The 20,865-nt window shown below is 45.7% G+C and overlaps 1 protein-coding gene and 1 pseudogene across 1 annotated transcript; one reads left to right on the top strand and one right to left on the bottom strand.

Annotated features, from left to right (window-relative positions):
- The first annotated feature begins 208 nt into the window (after window positions 1-208).
- On the top strand, window positions 209-448 carry LOC105998922 (annotated as a pseudogene).
- A 14,525-nt stretch (window positions 449-14,973) lies between these two features.
- On the bottom strand, window positions 14,974-17,118 carry Csf2 (colony stimulating factor 2 (granulocyte-macrophage)). The gene is made up of 4 exons (XM_013033803.1): window positions 16,909-17,118; window positions 16,778-16,819; window positions 15,706-15,831; window positions 14,974-15,069 (listed from the first exon to the last, which is right to left on the bottom strand). Exons 1-4 carry the CDS (start codon window positions 17,065-17,067, stop codon window positions 14,974-14,976), a joined length of 423 nt encoding a protein of 140 aa, XP_012889257.1. The 5' UTR covers window positions 17,068-17,118.
- Window positions 17,119-20,865: the final 3,747 nt, after the last annotated feature.

Below are 20,865 nucleotides of genomic sequence, written 5' to 3' on the forward strand. Positions count from 1 at the left end.
TATAGACTCTAAATCTGTTGATTAGAGAAACATTCAGATCTCCCCAAAGGATGGAGGCCATACAACCACAACAAATGTTTATTATACTGCCTTTTATAGCTCTCCCCCAACGAAGCTTGTAGCTATTTACTTAGCTAAGTGTATATACTAAGAAAAAGAGAGTACAGAAATATTTTGTGGTGCCTGGGGTCTGGAAGGGTGATGTGGCTGGGATATCTCTGGTCTCACTGTGTCTGCCATTTTCAATTTTCAGAGTGTGTTGACTGTAATCTTGCTGCTTATATGTACGTGTGCTTATATCAGATCCATGGCACCCAGCATCCTGGACAGAAATAAAACTGGACTGTTGGGAATATTTTGGAAGTGCGCCAGAACTGGTGAACGAAAGAGTTCATATGTCTCAGTGTGCTGTATAGTGATGGCCTTCAGCATCTTCTTCATACAGTAGTTTAGAAAAATGCCAGAATGTAATTACCATCAGATTTCAGTGTGAACAAGGACTTACCTATGGGAAATAATGGAAAGAATGTTAACCTTTTTATCTCTGAACACTGAATGAGATAAATTTCCAGATGCTTTTTCCTCTATTTTTATGTTATTGGAACAATGTTCTAAATGCATTGTTAAGATGTAACCATTTAATACACAAAGAGTCTTACAGTCCGCAGTAATCAACCCCAGTACTGTCATTTTAATATTACATTCTGCAAATGCCATTCTGTTGTGTAAGACACTAATTTTTCCTAAGGTGTCCATAAGGTACATAGTAGAAAACAAAATTTATACTCAAGTTCCTTTCAAATTCCTAAAAATGACAAATCTTTATGAAAGGAGTCCCTTTTTTGAATAGCCTTTTTTATTGAGAAAAAAAATGGTCTACTTTTGTGTTGATAAGGGTTACATTCATATTTAGTGATGTTTACTTTTCCTCTGTACACATCTCGATCATTAGCCAGTATACCTCTACTTCTATCAACTTCTGTAGTTGATTACAGGTGTTAAAAGTATTTAAAATGAGCATGTGCATTTCTTAAGAAGAGAAATGAGATGTGATCTAAAGAAGTACCAAGAAGCTGTTCATATTTAACATTAAAAAAAATTGAAAAAAATCAGTGAGTGTAGTAGCCTCTAAGGTCTGTGGTCAAGTATAGATGTCTTAAGCACAACTGTGACCAGTCATTCTGGGAAAAAGACAAACTTCATAAAATGAAAAGAGTAAAATGCAATTGGAGAATAACAAAAAATATTTTGTGGACCATTGAACACAGGACTTGACTTAATATTGTTACCTGGGGACCTTTCATAGCACCATAACTCTTTTGATGGAATTGAGTGTGTATGGACAGAGTTCTTGGCCAGAACTCAGCTCATAGAAGGCTCCCACTCAGTGACATAATCAGATAAATATACTTGGTAATTAGCACAACCCTTACATTGGACCATTGGGCCTGTGCATTGAGAGCTTTCACTAAACAAAAATAAGTAGAAGTCTCCACAGTATTCCTCATCCTAGCAAAAATAATAAAGCAAGATCACATTCTAGGGACACCAGAAGAAGAAGCTAACACTTAGGGAACCTAAAGGGAATCATTTTATTGACCAGAAAACCCCAGAAGATGCTAGGTGGCTACCAACAGTTCAACAAATTGTAGACTCAGTTTCAGCCAGTGTGCTTACTAGATGTAGTATCTTTTTTTTTTTTTTTTTTTTTTTTGGTCAGTCATGGGCTTGAACTCTGGGCCTGAGTGCAGTCCTTGAGCTCTTCAGCTCAAGGCTAGTGCTCTGCCACTTGAGCCACAGTGCCACTTCCAATTTTCTGGTGGTTTATTGGAGATAAGAGTTTCATGGACTTTCCTGCCTGACCTGGTTTTGAATCTCCATTCTTAGATCTCAGCCTCCTGAGTAGTTAGGATTACAGGCGTCAGCTACCAGCACCCAGCTAGATGTAGTATCTTTTCCACATTAGATTAATCTGACCTCAGTCATACAGTGTATGGCCACTAATTTGGCCACTAATTTCTTTTCACCCCTATCAGAAATCATTTTTATTCACCTGAGACAAGCAACAGTTTAAATTTCCAAGGCAAGATTAACTCTCCTACCCTATGAATTAATAGAGTTCTAAGTGATCCAGACCTTCTGGACCTCCTAAATACTCTTTTGATCACTTTAGACCACTCAGATAATATCAGTGGCCATGTTAAAATACATACACTTAGGTATAGATAAGCCTTATGAACATTCAGAGGCTGGCATATCAGTAAACTTTTTAGGTATCAAGTCAAGAAATTTCCTATGAAATATAGGGCCAACTACTACATCTTGTACTTCTGATGGAAGCACAACTTTGGTGGGACTTTTGGGTTATGAATGTCACCTGTCACATATTTGGAAATATAACTCTGACCCATATACCTGTCAGTAATATAAGAGCCTGTCATGTTTGAGGGGTGCCCAAAACAGGAAAGGGCTCTCTCACAGTTTCATCCTACAGTACAAGTAGTTCTGTTATGTGAGCTCTATTAATCAGCAGATTCTGTGGTTTAAAAAGCATTGGCCATAGGAAAATAGTTTATTCATAGAGTCCTAGATAAAAGTCGTATCACCTGTATTGGATATTATATACACCTTTTGAAAAATAGCTCCTGACATATATGCAAGCCCTTGTAGATCTGGAGGGCCTGATGAGATGAACATGTGGCAAGAACTACCCATGGTAAGTTGGGTTTTGGTAGGCCTACTAAGCTTACGGTTAGGTGAGCCTAGCAATCATTCATTATAACATGGAAGTGGTACATCTGAATCAGTCCAGTGGGATTGGAGGCACAAGTGAGCCTTACAAGCAGGTAACCTTGTGTCAACTGCCTCCATGGCACCAAAACCTTTCGCCCAGCTCACACCTATGATTGCATGGGTGATCCCATGGAATGTTGGGTGTTAATATGCTCACAAAATGATCCAGACACAATACTGTACACCAAGGAGATCAACAGGCCACTTGATTTCTAGTTGACTGCCTTAGTTCTCTTACTTGCCAATGAGTCATGTTTATGAGAGTAAACATACATTCCAGGTATTGCTTTGCCGTTTTTTTTCCGGGAGGATCCGGCCAGCATTGCTATCCTAAGGGCTTTTAGAATTTTTGATGTGCCAACATGGGATCCTCCATATAAACATCATGTCAGATCAAGAGATCTACTTTACAACAAAGATGATAGAAGAGTAGGGCCATGGCCATAGGATTTATTGGTTATATCAGTAATGTTCTACTCAGTGCCGTCACTCTGATAGAGTGTTGGGCAATAGCCTGTTGAAGGAATAATTGAAGCACCTTTGTGGTATTTTGCAAGATTGTGAGCTGTCCTTAGGACACAGCTTTCAAATGTACCACTTTAATTTTATTATGAATTGTTACAGGGCTTACCTGACCTTATAGCTTAGTGAGTCTGACAAAACAAGTTTATCATGGATAGTTTTGCTGCACAGTCATTACATTAGGTCATCTAGTTTTCCCACGTGCACACGCACGTGTGTGTAGCTGTTTCTTCAAAGGTACAATTTCTAATACAGCTGTATTCTAATAGATATAATTCAAATAACTTGGAACCAAGACATAAAATAAAAAGTGGCTCCTTTTATCCTCAGTGGCCTATTTGGAAAATTTGTGCTTTCCATTCCTGCCACTGGGCTGTGGGCTATGGGCTTATAAGCATTTCAATCAGGATCCTAAGCAAGAATCCCATTAGACCACATAGAAGGTTGTTGTCAGTTATTTCCACCTCCTTATATCCAGGGACCAGAAGAATGGAGAAGAGCTATGATCTTGTCATTGTATTTAGGCCTGATCATCAGGAGGTCAGACTACATAATAGGAGTGAGGAGGAATACATTTGCTTCCAGGTGAACTGCTTCAATGCTCGTTCGGTGCCCTGTTCTCCTATTTCACAGTAAGTTGACAAGTGTGGCAACTTCAGCATGAGATGGCATCAGACCATGCTACATGTAAGGTCCTCGGATGAGCACAGGTGCTAACCAAGAGTGAGGAAGAGTTTGGAATAGAAGAGGTGATTAAGTATCAGTCGTGGACTGCAGATCAGCTACAACAACAATGACTTTAATCATCACTAACCTTCCCTTTCCAAGAAAACCCCACTGGAATCATGGTGTGCTAGTGGTAACTACAAGTTTGTGAAAGACCATTGCTGAATTTTTTAGCAGCCTGTTTTTAAACCACTGGTAGCTTAAAACCAATGGTAATGAGAGGATTTATACCGTGACATATCCTGTCATCCCATTGACCATGGGGATTCCAGACTGCTGTCTCTTCTGGGCACTTCCCATTGTGCCATTTCCCACAGGGTCTATACTCAGTGATCATACCTTTTGCAAGACAAATACATCCCCTAGGCTAAGAGCAGGGGCTCAGGAAGGGTGCAAGCCTTTCCCTCTCCCACAAAGCTACGAGAGGAGGAAGAAATGAGATTGGATTGATTCTTGTGTTTGACTCTAGCAACCATGAGAGCCACAATTTTGGTGGGACTCATGGGGCTGAGAGGATTGTCGCTCTGGAAAGAAATGTTCTAAGAATCCCTTAAAGTCTTGATCATGGTACTATTGTTATGTCATTTCTGACTTGAGAATGCTGTTCCAGCAGCAGTTGTTGCTTCCTTGGCCTCCCCTTCCAGCATATGATCTCACCCTGGCTGGAGGAAAATGCTAGGGCAGGAACCAAGATCTCCTTCTGGAGAGAGCTTGGGGCTGCCCCAGCCTCTCTGCTGAAGGAAGTGTGACACATTGCCAAAGAGCTGGGCTTCCCTCTCTTGTGCTGCTTCTGTTGAGATGCTTACTAAGTCCGTTAAGTGGGAAAAAGAGCAGGCTGAAACTGGGCACTGGTGGCTCATGTCTGTAATCTTAGCTACTCAGGAGGTTAAGATATGAGAATCATGGTTTGAAGCCAGTCCGGACAGAAAAGTCCATGAGATTCTTTATCTCCAATAAACTACTCAGAAAAAGCCAGGAGTGGCACTGTGGATCAAGTGGTAGAGTGCTAGTCTTGAGCACAAAGAGGCTCAGGGACAGTACCCAGGCCCTGAGTTTAAGCCCCAGGACTGGCAGGGAAAAAAATAAAGAGCAGATTGCTGTGCCAGTGTTGGCTTTCTGGTGCCATTGGTAAGGATCAAGGGCACTTACCTGTCTCATCTTTAATATTCTATTGTTGGTAAGGATTATAATAGCAACATTCCTAGCTGTGTCCTGAGTACCTTGCTTGGTATAGTCTACCAATGGCTGGCCTTGAACTGGAATCCTCTTGTCTCTACCTTCCAAGTAGTTGCATTTTAGGAATGTACCATGTCCAGCAAGAAGCTCACATTTATCAGACTTTAGATATAGCCACTCCTAGCAATTACATGGTGAGGAGCCCTCTAAAGAGGGATAGGCAGTAGTTCCTCAGCATTTCCGGAGGAGCAGATGACAGTGCATCACATGGCTTAGAAGTTGGGTAGGCACACCCCAGAGTGGGTGCTGAGGAGAACATACTGAATGGAGGAAACTTCTCTACCTCCCATTGGACATTAGTCTACCTTGCTGAGCTGTTAGCCATCTAACAGATGTCGCCATCCAGTAGATGTTGGCTGGGGTGCATTCTGGGCTGGCCAGGGCCTCTGCATAGGACAAAAAGAAGCACATCACAGTTCTTCAGGCCCTCTTAGAAAGCTCAGAGGCCAGAGTCTATGGACAGTCCATCACACAGCTCTGAAAGTCATACTCACATCAGGGAACCCTTCATGGTCCCATTGTGACTCCCCAAAAAGGAGAAGTTGGAATTAGAGGCAGCTCCTGACAGCCATGACAGCTTGTTGATGTTCATGTTTTACTGTAGTCACCAAGACCCATTCCCCAAGGCAGGCCCCATGACTCTGAGCCAGCTGTATATTGACCTGGGACTCAGTCACTTTGGATTTGTTTCCCAACACTTGAGTTTTCAGAATGCTAATCATTGGGAAAGAGTGGACATATAAAGAAGAATTTCTAATGATGATGAGGGTGTTTAGGAAGCAGGCTTAGATCACAGGAAGGGAAAGGAGAGATCTGCTTTTAAGTAGATAAGCAGTGTTTGCACAGGGCAGCAAAGCCAATAATATAAAGTGTTCCTTGGAAAAGTGGTTGGCAGTACCTGTTAAAGCTAAAATGTGTATATCTTGTGACCTAACAATTCCATACCATTATCAGTATTTCCAACAGAAATGCAAACAATTTTGACCAAAACTTGAGTATAAAATACCAAAAGCAGGGCTGGGAAGGTGGCTCAATGGTAGAGTGCTTGCCGATTCCTCAGTATCACATAAGCAGAAAAAGCTGGAAGTGGCACTGTGGCTCAAGTGGTAAAGTGCTAGCCCTGAGCTGAAGACCTGAGGGACAGTGCCCAGGCCCAGAGTTCAGGCCCCAGGACTGACCAAAAAAAAATCTAAAGCAGTCTTATTAATATTAGTAAAAAAACAAAAACAAAAACAAAAAAACCAGTGGCATCCTAACTGTCCATCAGCCTAGTAAACACATGATTCCAAGTTCAATTTCCAGTACAATGGAAATTAAGAAAATGATTAAAGAAAAATTGTAAATTGCCCATTTTATATTGTACAAGGACAATTTGTTAAAAAAAAAAAAAAAGTCCTCCTTCCATCCCCAGAAGAGCAGCAGGCTCTAGGCAATGCTGCTAGCTTCCCTGGGCGAGGTCCAAGTGGCATGTTGAGGGCAGGGCCTGGGCAGTTTGTGCTGATCTTCCCTTGAAGTTGAGCAAACAAAAAGGGAGAAAGGTTCTCAATTAATCATCTCTCAGGTTGAAAGAGCAGGTCTGGGCTGGCGATAACATCAGTGGCAGCAACATGAAACTGTTTCACTGCTCTTATCTCAAACCACAGTGAAAAATAACTGTGAAGCTGCAGCTTTCCTGGTAGTGTAGCTAAGGGCTCTGCACAGGAGGGAAATCTTTCAGTCATTTCTGAGGACCAAGCCTGTGCCCAAAAGCTCTTCTGAAGACCTGGAAAGAGGGCTTCTGTGGAGGGGGTCTGTCTAGCTTACCTCCTGTGTGGTCCTCAGAAAGTCCCACCCTCTCTGGGCCTTAAGGACTGCTTTAAAGGTGGGGAGCTTCCAGAAAAACAGAAAGCCCAATGACTTTGTCTCCCCTCCAGTGCTGACCCAGGGAGGCTGTCTACTTGCTCTGTTTTCTGTAGACCTGATTGCTGTGAGCATCTTCTTGAACCTTTTTATGTTGGGGTAGATTCTGAGGCCATGACCACTCATTCCCGCCATGTTTCACTGTTAAGAAAGCTGAAGCCAGAAAAGTAAGTGCCAAGTTTCCTAACTGTAAAGCTCAGGTAGCTATAGAAAGTTCCAGGGCAGGAGCTTCAGGTCTGACATAACCAGCTATATGCCTTCCTCAGCTTGCTCAGAGGCTGAGTAGGTGCAGTATGTGCAGTCCCCACATGCCTGCCTGCCACTTCACTCATGCAGATCTGAATTACCAAGCACAGATATGTGCAGGAATGGGAAGGAGAGTGGACCCAGGAACACAGTGAGCCTGGCCTCTGTCCCCATCCCACCCACTTGGAGGTGTATACAAGAGGCTAGACTGGAAGCCAATTTATGACTCTGTGCAGAGTATTAGGCTATTAACAAGTGAAGCTGAAGATGCCTAGACCCATCTCACCCACTTTCCAGGCACACACTGAGAGCTTTCTTACTGCTTGTTGGAGGGGAGAAATGGGCCTCTTCTGTAGGAACTATGCATTGTTACCTGATCACTACTGTCTTGTCTGACTGTTGGAAATCAGTTGATGCACCACAGAGCCCACTGAGAACCACATTCATTTAGCTGACTTCAGGGATGCAAAATTTCTCTGAACACTTATACCTAATGATGTCCTCTGACCTAGAAATAACTTCTCTCCACAGAGAGAGCCATCAGAGAAAATCACCCACTGTACCACTCCAATATCACCCCACACAGGGTAAGCCCAGAATAGGTGCATTGAAAACTTTCATGACTGCCTTTCCAAATTGCTACGTTAGCTCTGTGTCTATCTGTTGGTCTGACAGATCAGCCATTCCTGTGGGTGAAGTGTCTTTCTTTTGTGACCTCTCTGGATATGAGTCCTGAGTCAAAGGACAAAGCCACAGAGGTCCTGGAAGAAAGTACATGGTATTGCCCATGGCTGATGCGATCTCAAGGCAGAGCATGAAAGAGGCCTACACATCTGTCTTTATGAGTTTTAGATTCCTAGTTCCCACCTTAATAATACTGATTTTTGTGAGAAAGGGTCATTCAGGAGGCAGGAGGTGATAGAGTTGAGAAGGTGCCTGAGAAGTAGGGACTATTCCACTATCCTGGGAAGTGTTGATACTGAGTGAACCTATCTCCTCAGGCAGCCAGCCCTGCTCTCCCTCCTGGGCTAACAATAGGCCCAGCGAACTTAAGAAGTATGTCCTCAGGGCCAAGTTTACCCATGGAAACCTGCTATGGAAGTGATAGTTCGGGTCTGTTCACTGATCCCTCAAAGAAAGGGAGTATCCAGGGCCAGTCCTAGCCAATTGAGGAGGTCAAGGTCATGTTTGAGCCCAAGGGTCTATCTTAGAATTCCAGCCTTTCAATATACCTGTACCTTTTTAGATCCAGTGCTAACAGAAATTCAGGAAGCTGTGGGCTCCAGTCTGCCCTGAAGCATGATATCCACATGGGTCCAGCCCAGTAGCCTCTCTGACACTATATCCAGAGCGAAGCCTTTTTTGGAGGTAAAATTAGATCACATAGAAAACTCAAGTGTCCCCACTGATAGCTTTTCATAGATGGCTGCTTGACCTTGATTAAGGCTTAATTAAAGCTGCCATGGAGATGCGGACTGTCATTTTGAGTAGTACATCCATCTTCCCACCTGTTCCCTGTTCACCAGAAGTGCCCTGTCAGCTTCTCTGACCACAGTTTCTCCAACATTGAGCCAGATGTTCTGAGGCTCTGCATCTTGACAAAGGCTGAGCCTAGGCTATGATCTATATTTGCCTCTGGGGCTGTTGGCTGAGAGACTGAGGAACCTCTGCTGTCCTGAATGTGACAGAGACATACAGTCCTAACCCTCTCCTGTCAGATGCCTCCGGCTTTAGGATCTCATGTTTAGGGAGTCTCAGGCTGACTAAGAGTCTAAGGCAGTAAAATGATAGGTTTTTTCCACGAGGTATCACAACAGCCTTCTCCAAACTCTACCCATTACAAAGGCCTGGCCCAAGGAATTCTAAGCATCATGTATGCAATGTACCAAAGGGACAAGAGTGCATAGCCTTCAGTGACTGGGCCATGGACTTCTCCAGGCTGAAACTGCTCTTGTTCCTACCCCAGAGCACCTCCAACTGATCCAGAGCAACAAGACTTCCTTCTGTGTTCTGAGGTCACTGAATAACTGCTCAGTCACACTCACTGACCTGAAGCCTGATGTGGCTTCTCAAGGAAATGGCAAAGCTCTAGGATCTAGGGATCCTAGAGCAAGGGATGGAGATGTGCATCTGGGGTTGGCGTGTACTTGTTGCAGCACTATCCATCTGAAGCTTTATATCTGGACAAAGCCTGTCATCAGGCAGACATTGAAGGTTCCTGACAGCCTGGTCTGGACCAACTTGTATTTGCAAGTATGATATCTAGGTCATTATCTGTCCTCCTCTGTGGAAGAAGCTTGTGGTAGATTGTAGGAAGTGGTCTAGATTGTGGAGGAATCCCGGGCATCCCCAGTAAGTTGTTCAAATGGTTAGAGTAGAGGTTAGAATTAAGGTTGGAGGTTGGAGCTTAGCAGCCCCATCTACCACCACTGCAGGATCTGAGTAACTGTGCATTTGCCTCAAGCAGGGGCCTAGTGCTCTGTGGGGGGGAGGGGCGGGGGGCGGGGAGTATAATGGTAAGAGACACACTATCACACCACAGACTTTCTAAAAGGTCAAGGAAGGGGACTTTCAGTTTAGATAACCCTTTGTTGATGACAGATGGAGCAAGGGGCTAGAGGATGTCCCTGGGTTCTGTGAACACCCCTCCTGCACAAGTCCCACACTATACTCAGTCCTCTATGGGTGACCTGAAAGCCCCTGTGCTCTGAGTCCTTTACTGAGACTGACATTTCCTATTCTAAACTGAGCCCAAAGGGTGGGTGAGGACAGATTATGGTTAGAGCTCCCCAGGAACTTCAGCTAAGAGCAAAGAGAAGTTTTGAGCTTTGTTTGGTGCTTCGGGGAGGGGAACTGGGAAAGATCCAACAGAGTTCTGGAGGAGGGAGTCAGGCAGGATGGAACTCCTCCTGTGTGCCCAAGGCCAGAGATGCAGCAAGGGAAAGATGGAGTGGATCCCTACCAGCCCCCTCAAGGCCCAAGACCTCTCCAAGAAGACCCTTGGACCTCCAGGTCAGAAGATTGCTAGAACCCCCTCTCTCTCTAATTTGTCAGCCACGTATGTCCTCAGGTACCACTCTCAGGTACCCACCTAATCTGACAGCCTTGTCTTCAGCAAACTCAACCCCCACCCCCCAGACAGTAAAGTATTTTCCAAGTCTTCTCCAATCATTACCTGCATCTCTATTTTTAGGAAAAGACAGAGCCCCAAAGACTTCCCATTGATCTTCTGGCCTGATTTCCATCCTTCTATGGATGTGATGATACTTTTTTTTTTAACTTTTTTTTATTGTGAAAATACTATGCAGAGGGGTTACAATTACATGAGAAAGGTAATGAGTACATTTCTTATCAGCATTATTGCCTCCTCCTTTGTTTCCCTTTACCATCCCTGCCCTCCCATCTTCCCCCCTACCCACTCCCCCCCCCAGCCAAAGTTGTAAAGTTTGTTTTCGACATAACGACTTGTACATCTCATCGTTACAATGGATCCACCTGTATCCCTATTTAAACAATTTGTTTTTTCCCTTCCCCTCCACAAATTATACCAACATCAAATACAGTGAAAACAAGGGTTATACCCTGGGGGACAGACATACAAAGCAACAAAGAAATCATCTTATAAATATGTAGAAACAGTAGCAAGCAAGAAAAACCATTTGAGTCCTTATCTTGGTGTTCATTTCTTCTAACATCAACTTATCTGACCATTTCTGCTTGTCTCAGACATGTACTAGTTATTGCAAATAAGGAAAACCATGGCACCTATCTTTCTTTGTGCCTGGCTTACTTCACTTAATATAATTTTTTCCAAGTCTTTCCATTTCCTAACAAATGGGTCAATGTCATTCTTTCTGATGGAGGCATAGAATTCCATTGTGTATATATGCCACATTTTCTTGATTCATTCATCTACTGAGGGGCATCTGGGTAGGTTCCATATCTTAGCTATGGTAAATAATGCTGCAGTAAACATAGTTGTGCTGGTAGCTTTATTATGGTCTTGTTTGTGATCATTTGGGTAAATGCCCCAAAGTGGAATTGCTAGGTCATAGGGGAGCTCTATGTGGAGTCTTTTGAGGAACCTTCATACTACTTTCCAAAGTGGTTGAACAAGTTTATACTCCCACCAACCATGCAGTAGGGTTCCTTGAACTTGGAGAAATCACTTTGCTCAATAGCACAGCTCTTGGACTGTGTTGGCTAAATAAGAAACACGTTAAGCACATGTTAAACTCTTTTTTGGGGGGAGGGGGTCCGGTCGTGGGGCCTGAACTCTGGGCCTGGGCACTGTCCCTCAGCTCTTCAGCTCAAGGCTAGCACTCTACCACTTGAACCACAGCGCCACTTCTGGATTTTTCCTTTTTGTTTATGTGGTGCTGAGGAGTCGAACTCAGGGCCTCAGGCATGCAAGATAAGCGCTCTACCACTGAGCCACTTTCCCAGCCCATAAACTCTTATAAAAAGTAAATTACAAATAAGCCGGGCACTGCTGGCTCACGCCTGTAATCCTAATTACTCCAGAGGCTGAGATCTGAGGATCACAGTTCAAAACAAGTCCAGGCAGAAAAGCCCATGAGACTCTTTATCTCCAAATAACCACCAGAAAACTAGAAGTGGCATTATAGTTCAAGTGGTAGAGTGCTAGCTTTAAACTGAAGAGCTCAGGAGCAGCGCACAGGCCTGACAAGCTCCATGACTGACAAAAAAAAAAAAAAGTAAACACAAATAAACCTTCTACCTCCCAGCTGGATCTGGGGAGTTGGGTAACCCTTAGAAGTTTTCTCCCCTCTACCCCTCTTCACGAACAGAACAAGAGCAATGGAGGCCACCTGGAAAAAGTGTGGCCCAGAGTCTGAGGACCATTGACAGCCACCAGAGGAAGCCAGCAGGGTTTAGGCAAATCCCATAGCTTTTCAGGACCAGGTCATCAGTACAATAGGGTGGGAGTACCCAGTGGGCCCTGCAAGCTAGGGGCAAAGGGAAAGAACAACTCAGTCATTTCCCCAGACATGCTCTCCTATACTGCAGCCCATCCCCACATCATGGACTCTAATGAGGCTTCTCATAGCAGAAGAGGCCCCAAGTATACAACAAACTGGCCCAGACTGGCTGCCCAGTGAATGGACAATCAGCACTGAGAGGCCCTCCCCTTCAGCCCATGGCCAGCCTGTGTTAATTTGACTCAGACCTGCTCTACACTGACCATAGGAGGTGAGGGAGGTGGCTAAGAACACACAGAACTACCCTTAAATGTACAGGTGAATGTACAGTCCTCCTCTGCCCATCCTCCATCCCCTGTCATGAGTGGATTGCTTTGAGCTTTGAGACAATCCCCCCCGCCCCCGCAAAAAAAAAAAGTTGTTTGCATGGTCCAAGAATATTCCTTGAAGCCTCACAGGTGGCCATATGAAGCACTTTGTCCCCACTGGGCCCTGGCTATGGTGCAGGGTAATGAAGCCCCAGGTTGCCCTAACAGCAAATAGCCACTTACTTCCAGCTTTGTGCAAATTTCTGTGGGCTCCTTCATGTCCTTACAAAACCCTGTTATGTGTGGATTCTGTTTGTTGTATTTTTCTGAAATATTCTTCAGAGTGGAGGTGCAGGAAAATTGGTAAACCTATAGCAATTGTGGAGGTACATAGCAATATTAGTATCAGCTGACTCCTCACCTCATCCATCCCTGGTCACTCTGTCCTGATGGAGCCCTGGACTAGTAGCACTGCAGTAGAGACAGTGGGTATCTTGCCACTCCTACATACTCCCCGGGGAGGTTCAGGATTGCCGTTAGGGAAGTAGTCAGAGGAACTGGCAAAGCTCATCTATTGGCTGAGCTGGAGGTTCTGTCCTCAAGTTCTCAAAGTCTCCAGCATCCCTCGTTCTCATCGTTCAGAGATTGCTGAGGCAAACGCTCTCTCCCTGTTTGAATGTGATCAGAAAGAGGCAAGGGAGTAGGTGTTCTTTACCTCACTGGTGTTCTGGAGTCTGCTAAAGTCACCCTTCAAGCAAGAGAATTTGGTCAGAAATTTGAAGTGCCACAGGCACTTCATCATAGAGTGAGGTATGATTTTTCTGGAAAGTCACAGTAGCTACCTTTATCTGGACAGAATAGCTTTCTGATCCCAGAGCACAACACCCAGGAGAACATACTACTCAATAGGGTTGTCAGCCACTTAAATGTAGACTTGACAGAATTTCTTTGGGAAGAGGGTAAGGGTCTAAGGAAATGCAAACCTCTTGTCAGTCTATGGCTTCCAAGGAAGACAGAGAGGACCTTATCACTGGGAAAAATGTACTTTTCAAGCATTATCAGTGACCATATCCCAGTATGGATCCTTGTCTGTGCTGAAACTTAGGCTTACTGTAAGACTACTTGTGATCATATGTGGAGTGGTAACCTTCCTGCCTGAGTGGGTCGGGTGTCTGGCTAGAATTGGAGCTGTCTGCAGTTGCACTCTGGAGCAGAGGTGGTCTAGGGATGGTAGGTACACTGTTCAGTGTACAACTTCTGAGTGCCATCTGCCCCCAGCCCACCTGTATGAAGAAAGGTATGGGAACACATTTCCTCAGAGTTCCCAGAAGGGACACAGGGGAAGAGATTCAGAATACAGCTTTCAGCTTGCCTGTCAAGCAAGGAGGAAAGAGCACTCCTTTTCTCTCTCAGCCCAAAGGCAATAGATTTAGGGAGAAAGCATGTATTAGATTAAAACGTCATCTAAAAATAGAAACCATTTCAGAAATATGCTACCCTACAGTCATGTTCCAGCATACTCTGGACTTATATTCTGCCTCTAAAAGATTCAGATCACCTATTTTGGGGAAAGTTGGGTAAATTTGCTGAGCTCTGACCCCTGTGGTTTAGTTTCTTTTTCCCTGAACAGCTGTCTGTTTGCTGATTTACCTTGAGAGTTGTTGAAGCTGTGAGCATAAGGGGTTTTGCCTAACACCAGGGCAGGCCTATTCAGACATCTACCAGTCAATACCAGCAGCCCGAGGCTGCCCAAGGAAGGATGATGGTTCTTCTCTAGGGCAAGATTTCCTCAGTTGGTTGCTTGGACTTTCTGGGGTGGGAGCCCTTGAGTTGCACCCAACTCCCACTCTTGTCTCCCTTTGGCTCTGGCAGCATTGCCCATCAACAATACAGGACACCACGGGACCCTCAGTTCTCCCTCCCCACTCCCTGCTTCTTCCCCTCTGAAAATAAGCCAGAAAACTGCACAAATCAAAAAATACTTTAAATAATTTATTATTACAGTAAAACATCTTAAATAAATACAGACCACACAATTAAATAAATAAATAAAAATAAAATATAAATATATAAATAAATATTACTATAAAATAACCTCCCACTCTACCATCATGTCCATATTAGGGACATGTATGGTCCAGGGCAGGTCCATGCCATCCCCCTGTCCTCCCTTAGTGTGGCTGTGGCCCAGCCATTGGTCCCTCTAAGACAGAAATCATGAGTTGTGGCTCATTTGGGGAGAGAAAGCAGCAGTCTGTGAGGTTGCATGTTGGGCTGGATGGGCTGCCTTACTTCTGGACTCAGTCCCAGCAGTCAAAGGGGATGTCAAACAGAAAGCCCTTCAGGTTCTCTTTGAAATATTTGAAGGTTATAAACTGGGTCATACAGGAAGTTTCCTTAAGAAAAAATAAAAGAAAAAAAAAACAGAACAAAACACTTAAGTCCAAGTGGATGGGTAACATAGAGAAGCAGCAGTACATTTCTTTGTAGCCTTTGAGAACTCAGAGGACAGAAAGCCCATTGGGGTGTGTGTGTGTGTGTGAAATGACAGTGGCTACACTGTCCTGAGACAATCTAAGGCCATCTTTCTCCCAGCCCCCAGAAGGCCATGGATTTCACTTTCTTCCTGGAGAAAGAAAGAGGGGTTTGAGACCTTTGTCCATTCCAGGGCCCCCTTTCTTCCTTTTATGCCATCTAGGCACCCCATGGGAAAGTCCTGACAGGAGGTGATGCTTCCTTTGGACTTCAGGCAGGCCTTGAGTTTCCTGGGATTTGCCTCAGCTCTGACCTCATTGGTGAGAATGACCAGAATAACAAGGATGGCAGCAGTTCCTGCTTGGAGAGCATTGTGAACTTCAGAGCTCTGCAGTGTTAAATTCTTAAGGCTGGGAAAGGGGTTGGAGGTTTCTCCATTCTGCTGCTCATTATTACATATCATAACAAAACTACTTTTCCTGGTCCTGAGCAGCTACCGCCAGGAGTTTCTCTCCTCACCAAGTCCCTACGCTTGGGGCTTGGCTGTGGGCACTCACCGGGGTTGGGGGACAGTGGTGCTTGTAGTGGCTGGCAATCATCGTCAAAGGGCCTTTGAGCTTGGTGAGGCTGCCGCGCAGGCCCTGCTTGTATAGCTCCAGGCGAGTCTGCAGGCATGTTGGCTCCTATAGGAAGTATTCATGATCCATTTAGCAGAGAACAGGTGTCCTCAGTGGGCATCAGCTACCCTTCCAATCTTCTCTTCTGCTCCCATTACCTGTCCCCCCAAGAGTAAGGCCACAAAGAGACACAGCCTGATTCCTGACTAGACTGAGGCTGGGTCTGGTCATACGCTTTAATCTAACATAAACATTCAGCTGTTCTCTGCCTGTCTCAGGATGCCCTAAGCTGGCATAGACACATTCCCTTAGTCTGGTACCTGGAGAAGGTCCCCATGTTAAAAAAAAAAAAAGCCAGGCACTAGTGGCTTATACCAGTAATCCTAGCTATTAAGGAGGCTGGGATCTTCAAAGCCAGCCCGGGCAGGAAAGCCTGTGAGACTTTTTATCTCCAAATAACCACCATAAACCAGAAATGATACTCTGGCTCAAGTGGTAGAGCACTTACCTTGAGCTGAAGAGCTGAAGGACAGCACCCAGGCCGAAGAGTTCAAGCCCCACGACACACACACACACACACAACACACACACACACACACACACACACACACACACACACACACACACACACACACCACTTTACTATTCTAGGAGAAGGGACTAAGCAGGGTACCTGTCATCTACTTCATGAGTAAGCCTTGTTCCTGAAGCCCCTCTAGGCCCCTCTATAGCCAGCACCCTGGCTGCATGGGGCTTGGTCTCAGAGCATGAGTATCCTCAAGTCCCCAGGCCCCTCTTACAAGTGACTTGCTGACTTCTAGCCTTTGAATGCACTATGTCTATCCTTGGCGGCTGAGCTGATAAAGGAATCCACGTGACTGCCACAGTGGCCTCTTGAGCGCCCAGATACCACCTCTCTCTTCCTGGCAGCCAGTTGATTGGAAAGAAAGTGGATAGCCCTATGAGGGTCCAGGAGGCATCTGGAAAAGGTGTTTAAAGAGGAACATCTTACCTGAGGGTCAAACTCTTCAGAGACCACTTGTACTGTTTCATTCTGTAGGAAGGAAAATGTCATGTTATCAAAGTGACAGGCAGGGCCAATTTGGTGACCAAGACACAGCCCACATTCCCTCCCTCACTCACCATCACAGCAGGCATGTCATTACTGTGGTTCAGGAGGCTCAGGGCTTCCTTGATGGCATCTACATGCTTCCAGGGCCGGGTGACAGGACTGGGCGGGTGGGTGGGTGCAGAGATGCTGCAGACCACAGTGCCCAATAGAAGCAAGTTCTGCAGCCACATCCTCCTGAGGACTTTAGCCTTTCTCTCTGACTACTGGGCTCACTGGCAAAAAGGCTCTTATATACACAGTTAGAGGAAATGATTAATGATGACCACAAAACTCCAGAGAGGCGGGGGAACTACCTGAACTACGGAATCTCCTGGCCCTTATCAGCTGCATATGGGAACGGTGAGCCTTTCTCCCTAGGTGGTCAGGTGGTTCGGGGGTTTTCATTAATGGGCCCTTCTTTCCAAGAACTAGCTAGCATCTTACCTGCCTTTCTTTCTTGAAAGGGTGTTCTCTAGCCTTGCTGGCGCAGTCTGACCTAGCTCTAGGCTACTCCCTCCTTTTTGAGCAGCCTTGGGCATACCTTGGATTTCCGGGCCTGGAGTGGTCAGGGAAGGACTTAGGAGACACCCAGACTCCTACACCCAGGCTCCCTATCCAGTCTGTTTTCCCAGATCACCTTTGGGAAGGTTTTTCCCACTGTGGAGGTCCATTCCAGCTTCACTGGCCTCTTTCTCTTTGAATGACTATGAGATTTGAGTGTGAGGAAAACTCTCACATGTCTGTCTCATCATCTGCTTAGAGTCCAGCCAAATGGCCTATGATGCTCCCGCAGGCCCCCACCAAGGACCCAGAACCATCATCAGCCCAGCCAAGGTCCCCACCCCTGTGAGTCAAAGGAATGACCCCATAGGCACAGCCAGACAGACTACAGCATATTAATTCGCATGGTGAGATCTCAGCCAGCATGTTAAGCGGCTCTAGTTTATAGGGCCATGTTCAACCCTAGAGCTGGGTTGGGACCTTCATAGGGGTCAATTCAGGACCTCAAGTTTGAATCCTGGCTCTGACACTGCTTTTTGGAGTGACTCTTCTCTGAACTACGTAAGTCTCACTGCCTTCAGTCATGCAGTCAGTCACTTTGAGTCAAGAACACCACCACAATCTGTACACCCCCAGCAGGGATAGGAGCTGGGGGAGAGAGGAGGGGGGGCTCTGGCTGCAGCATTACAGCTGTCCCATACCAGACACAGGGGGCCCTAGTTTCTCTAGCAAGGTATTCCAGGCTTAATTTCCTATACAGCTCCAGCCCTAACTCATTTCCAGCTCCAGTGAAAGCAGAAACTGCTTCTGGAAAAAAGGACAGGCTCTTGAGGGGCTGACAAGTGTTTGGTTTTCACAATGGGTTTTGGAGAAGACAGCAAGAGTTGATGCTTGCGCAAGGGATTCGGCTCAAGCTGTCCCATGCCAGGAGTTTCAAGGCCACAGGACTAGAGTTGCACACGTGTCCATTTCTGTATGTGTGGTTGCTTGCATCTGTCTGCATAGGTGGGGTTTATTTTAAATTTTTTAATTATTATTGTAAAGGTCATGTACAGGGTCTGGGAAGGTGGCTCAGTGGTAGAGCGCTTGGCTTGCATGCATGAGGCCCTGGGTTTGATTCCTCAGCACCACATAAGCATAAAGAAAAAAGCCAGAAGTGGTGCTGTGGCTCAAGTGGTAGAGTGCTATCCTTGAGCTGAAGAGCTGAGGGACAGCGCCCAGGCCCAGAGTTCAGGCCCCACGACGGGACCGAAAAAATAAATAAAAAAAATAAAGGTCATGTACAGAGGGATTATAGTTACATAAGTCAGGTGAAAAGTACATTTCTTTTTGGACATTGTCACCCCTTCTCTTGCACAGATGTGTTTTAAAGAGAAAGATGCTTCATGCATGCATCTGTGTGAGCCCCAGTTCCTGTCATCTCATTTGATCACGGTGCCAGGCCTCTGGAGATGCCCATTAAATATGAGAAAAGCTCTTCATGGTGGGTGTCACGATTCTGAGCCCCAGAGGCTGATTCAGCCTAGACTGGTGAGGTCAGACATATCCTTGGACATTCTTCTGGGGTCAGGTGGGCAAGCCATTAGAGAGCAGGTAGAACTCATGGCTGAGGCAACAATAATTAATAAGGAAGAAAGGGTAAGGGCCAGAATTTCCATGTCTAAGGGCTGAAGGCAAGCTTTCTGGGCCTAGCAAGTGATAGGCCAAGAACCCTGAAACTTGACAAGGAGGGAGGAAAGCAGTATTAGAGGAGATGATCCAGCAACAGGGCCTACAGGTGCCAAAGTCTGTCCACACAAGACAGAACTGAAGTGCCTGTCCATACAGTTTATGGAGCAGATACATATCTTTCTTTCGGAAAGATGACATCAAGCCAAGGCCATGATACAGACAGGTATTCCTAGATTACATACATGGAAAGAAATGACAGTCAATAGCATCTGGCTGACTCAGGGGCTCCAATAGGGCTGTGGTGAGGCTAAGGGCGGGGACCAAATAGTTTGTGTGACCGCTCTTTGACCTCCTGGCCCACTAGGCCAAAAGAAAAATCCTCCTTGTGAGTGTCCCTCTCTCTAAGCCCTGAAAGCACAAGGTATTATGGCTGCTTCATGATCCTTACCACAGGGGAAAGCAGACTAGCATCTAAGTCCCTCACGCCTCATAGGAAGTCTACATGGGCATCTCAGATGATCTGACCCTTCTTAGTGTCTGCCCACCACTTAGGGAAGTCCTTATCCATCTTGGAGATCAAATCTAGAAGACCAGTGCTAGCCCAGTTCACACAGAGCAGGATGACAAGAGTGTCAAGACTTGAATGTGTCCTGCTACTTAGGTTTTCTGCTATTTCAGGAATTAGAAAGTCAGGAAATGCTGGTCACCATGCTGGACTAGCAAAGGAATCAGCCTAGCATGCTTGCTCCACTCAGGGCAGCTATACTAGACTCTAGCAGGTTTGGGGAGGGAGATTAGAGTGGCCTGTGACTATTCCAGAAACATCTAGGGAATGAAGACAGAACTTCCCCCAGCATATGCTACCATCCGGACATCTTGAGCTTACTCAATCTTGGGTTATTGGGTTACCCCGGAAAGCGCCCCCTCCCTGGCCTCAGCTGCCTCATCTGCACAATGGGTTAATTTCCGCTGCCTCTCAGAGGAAACTGCTGCCCATCCCAGGAAGCTCGGGGAGGAGGCATTGATCTGATATCTTCCCTCACTCTGGGAGGTTTTTGAGGCCCAGACTTGGCAGGAGAGCTGCCCCTTGTCTCATCCCAGCCCCAGGGAGCATCTTTCTGGAAAGATGTGGGGAGGTAGAGAGACCAGCCTTCACCTAGAGTCAAAGCTCATCCGATCTTACCTCACCTTGAAGGTTCCCAGTATAACACATCAATTCCAGGGGCTCATCCTTCCTTAAGAATGCATTCTTTTCACTCCTGGCCCCAGCAGACATTTGGAAGCAGCATGTATGACCTTTGAGGTATCAGCTTCCAGCTGACTCCTATCTTGAACTCCAAGGATCTACTCCCAAAAGACCAGGCCTCTCTGGTCTTTTCCCTGGATGTCCCTTAGGTCTCTAGCATTGGTGATCCTGACCAATCTGGAAGGATCTGAGGATGGTTAATCACTAACCATGGGTAGACAATACAGCAAGTTCACAAGCTTCTTGCCCTCAGAGAGCTTGTAATGGTGCCAACCAAGATGTGCACAAAGAAACAACAGCCACAAGGACGTGGTCATGAAATGAGAGTAAGACAAGTTACAGGAAGGCTTTGAGGGTGCCGGTTGGGGTGTGGATGTAGGGCAGGGGATAAGCAAGCAGTTTGGTTTTCAGGGCTTGGCTTGGGAAGTTGGGTAGACGTTAGCTGTAGTGCAAGAGACCTAAGGTATGAGTGTCAGACAGACTGAACTGAATATGGCAAATTTGAAAGGCCAGTGGAAACCTCTGGGAAAGATTTGGTCAGTAGTGGCTGGGAGACCAAAGTCAGGACCTG

Source organism: Dipodomys ordii, unplaced genomic scaffold, assembly GCF_000151885.1.
Source record: "Dipodomys ordii isolate 6190 unplaced genomic scaffold, Dord_2.0 Scaffold177, whole genome shotgun sequence".
NCBI lineage: Eukaryota > Metazoa > Chordata > Mammalia > Rodentia > Heteromyidae > Dipodomys > Dipodomys ordii.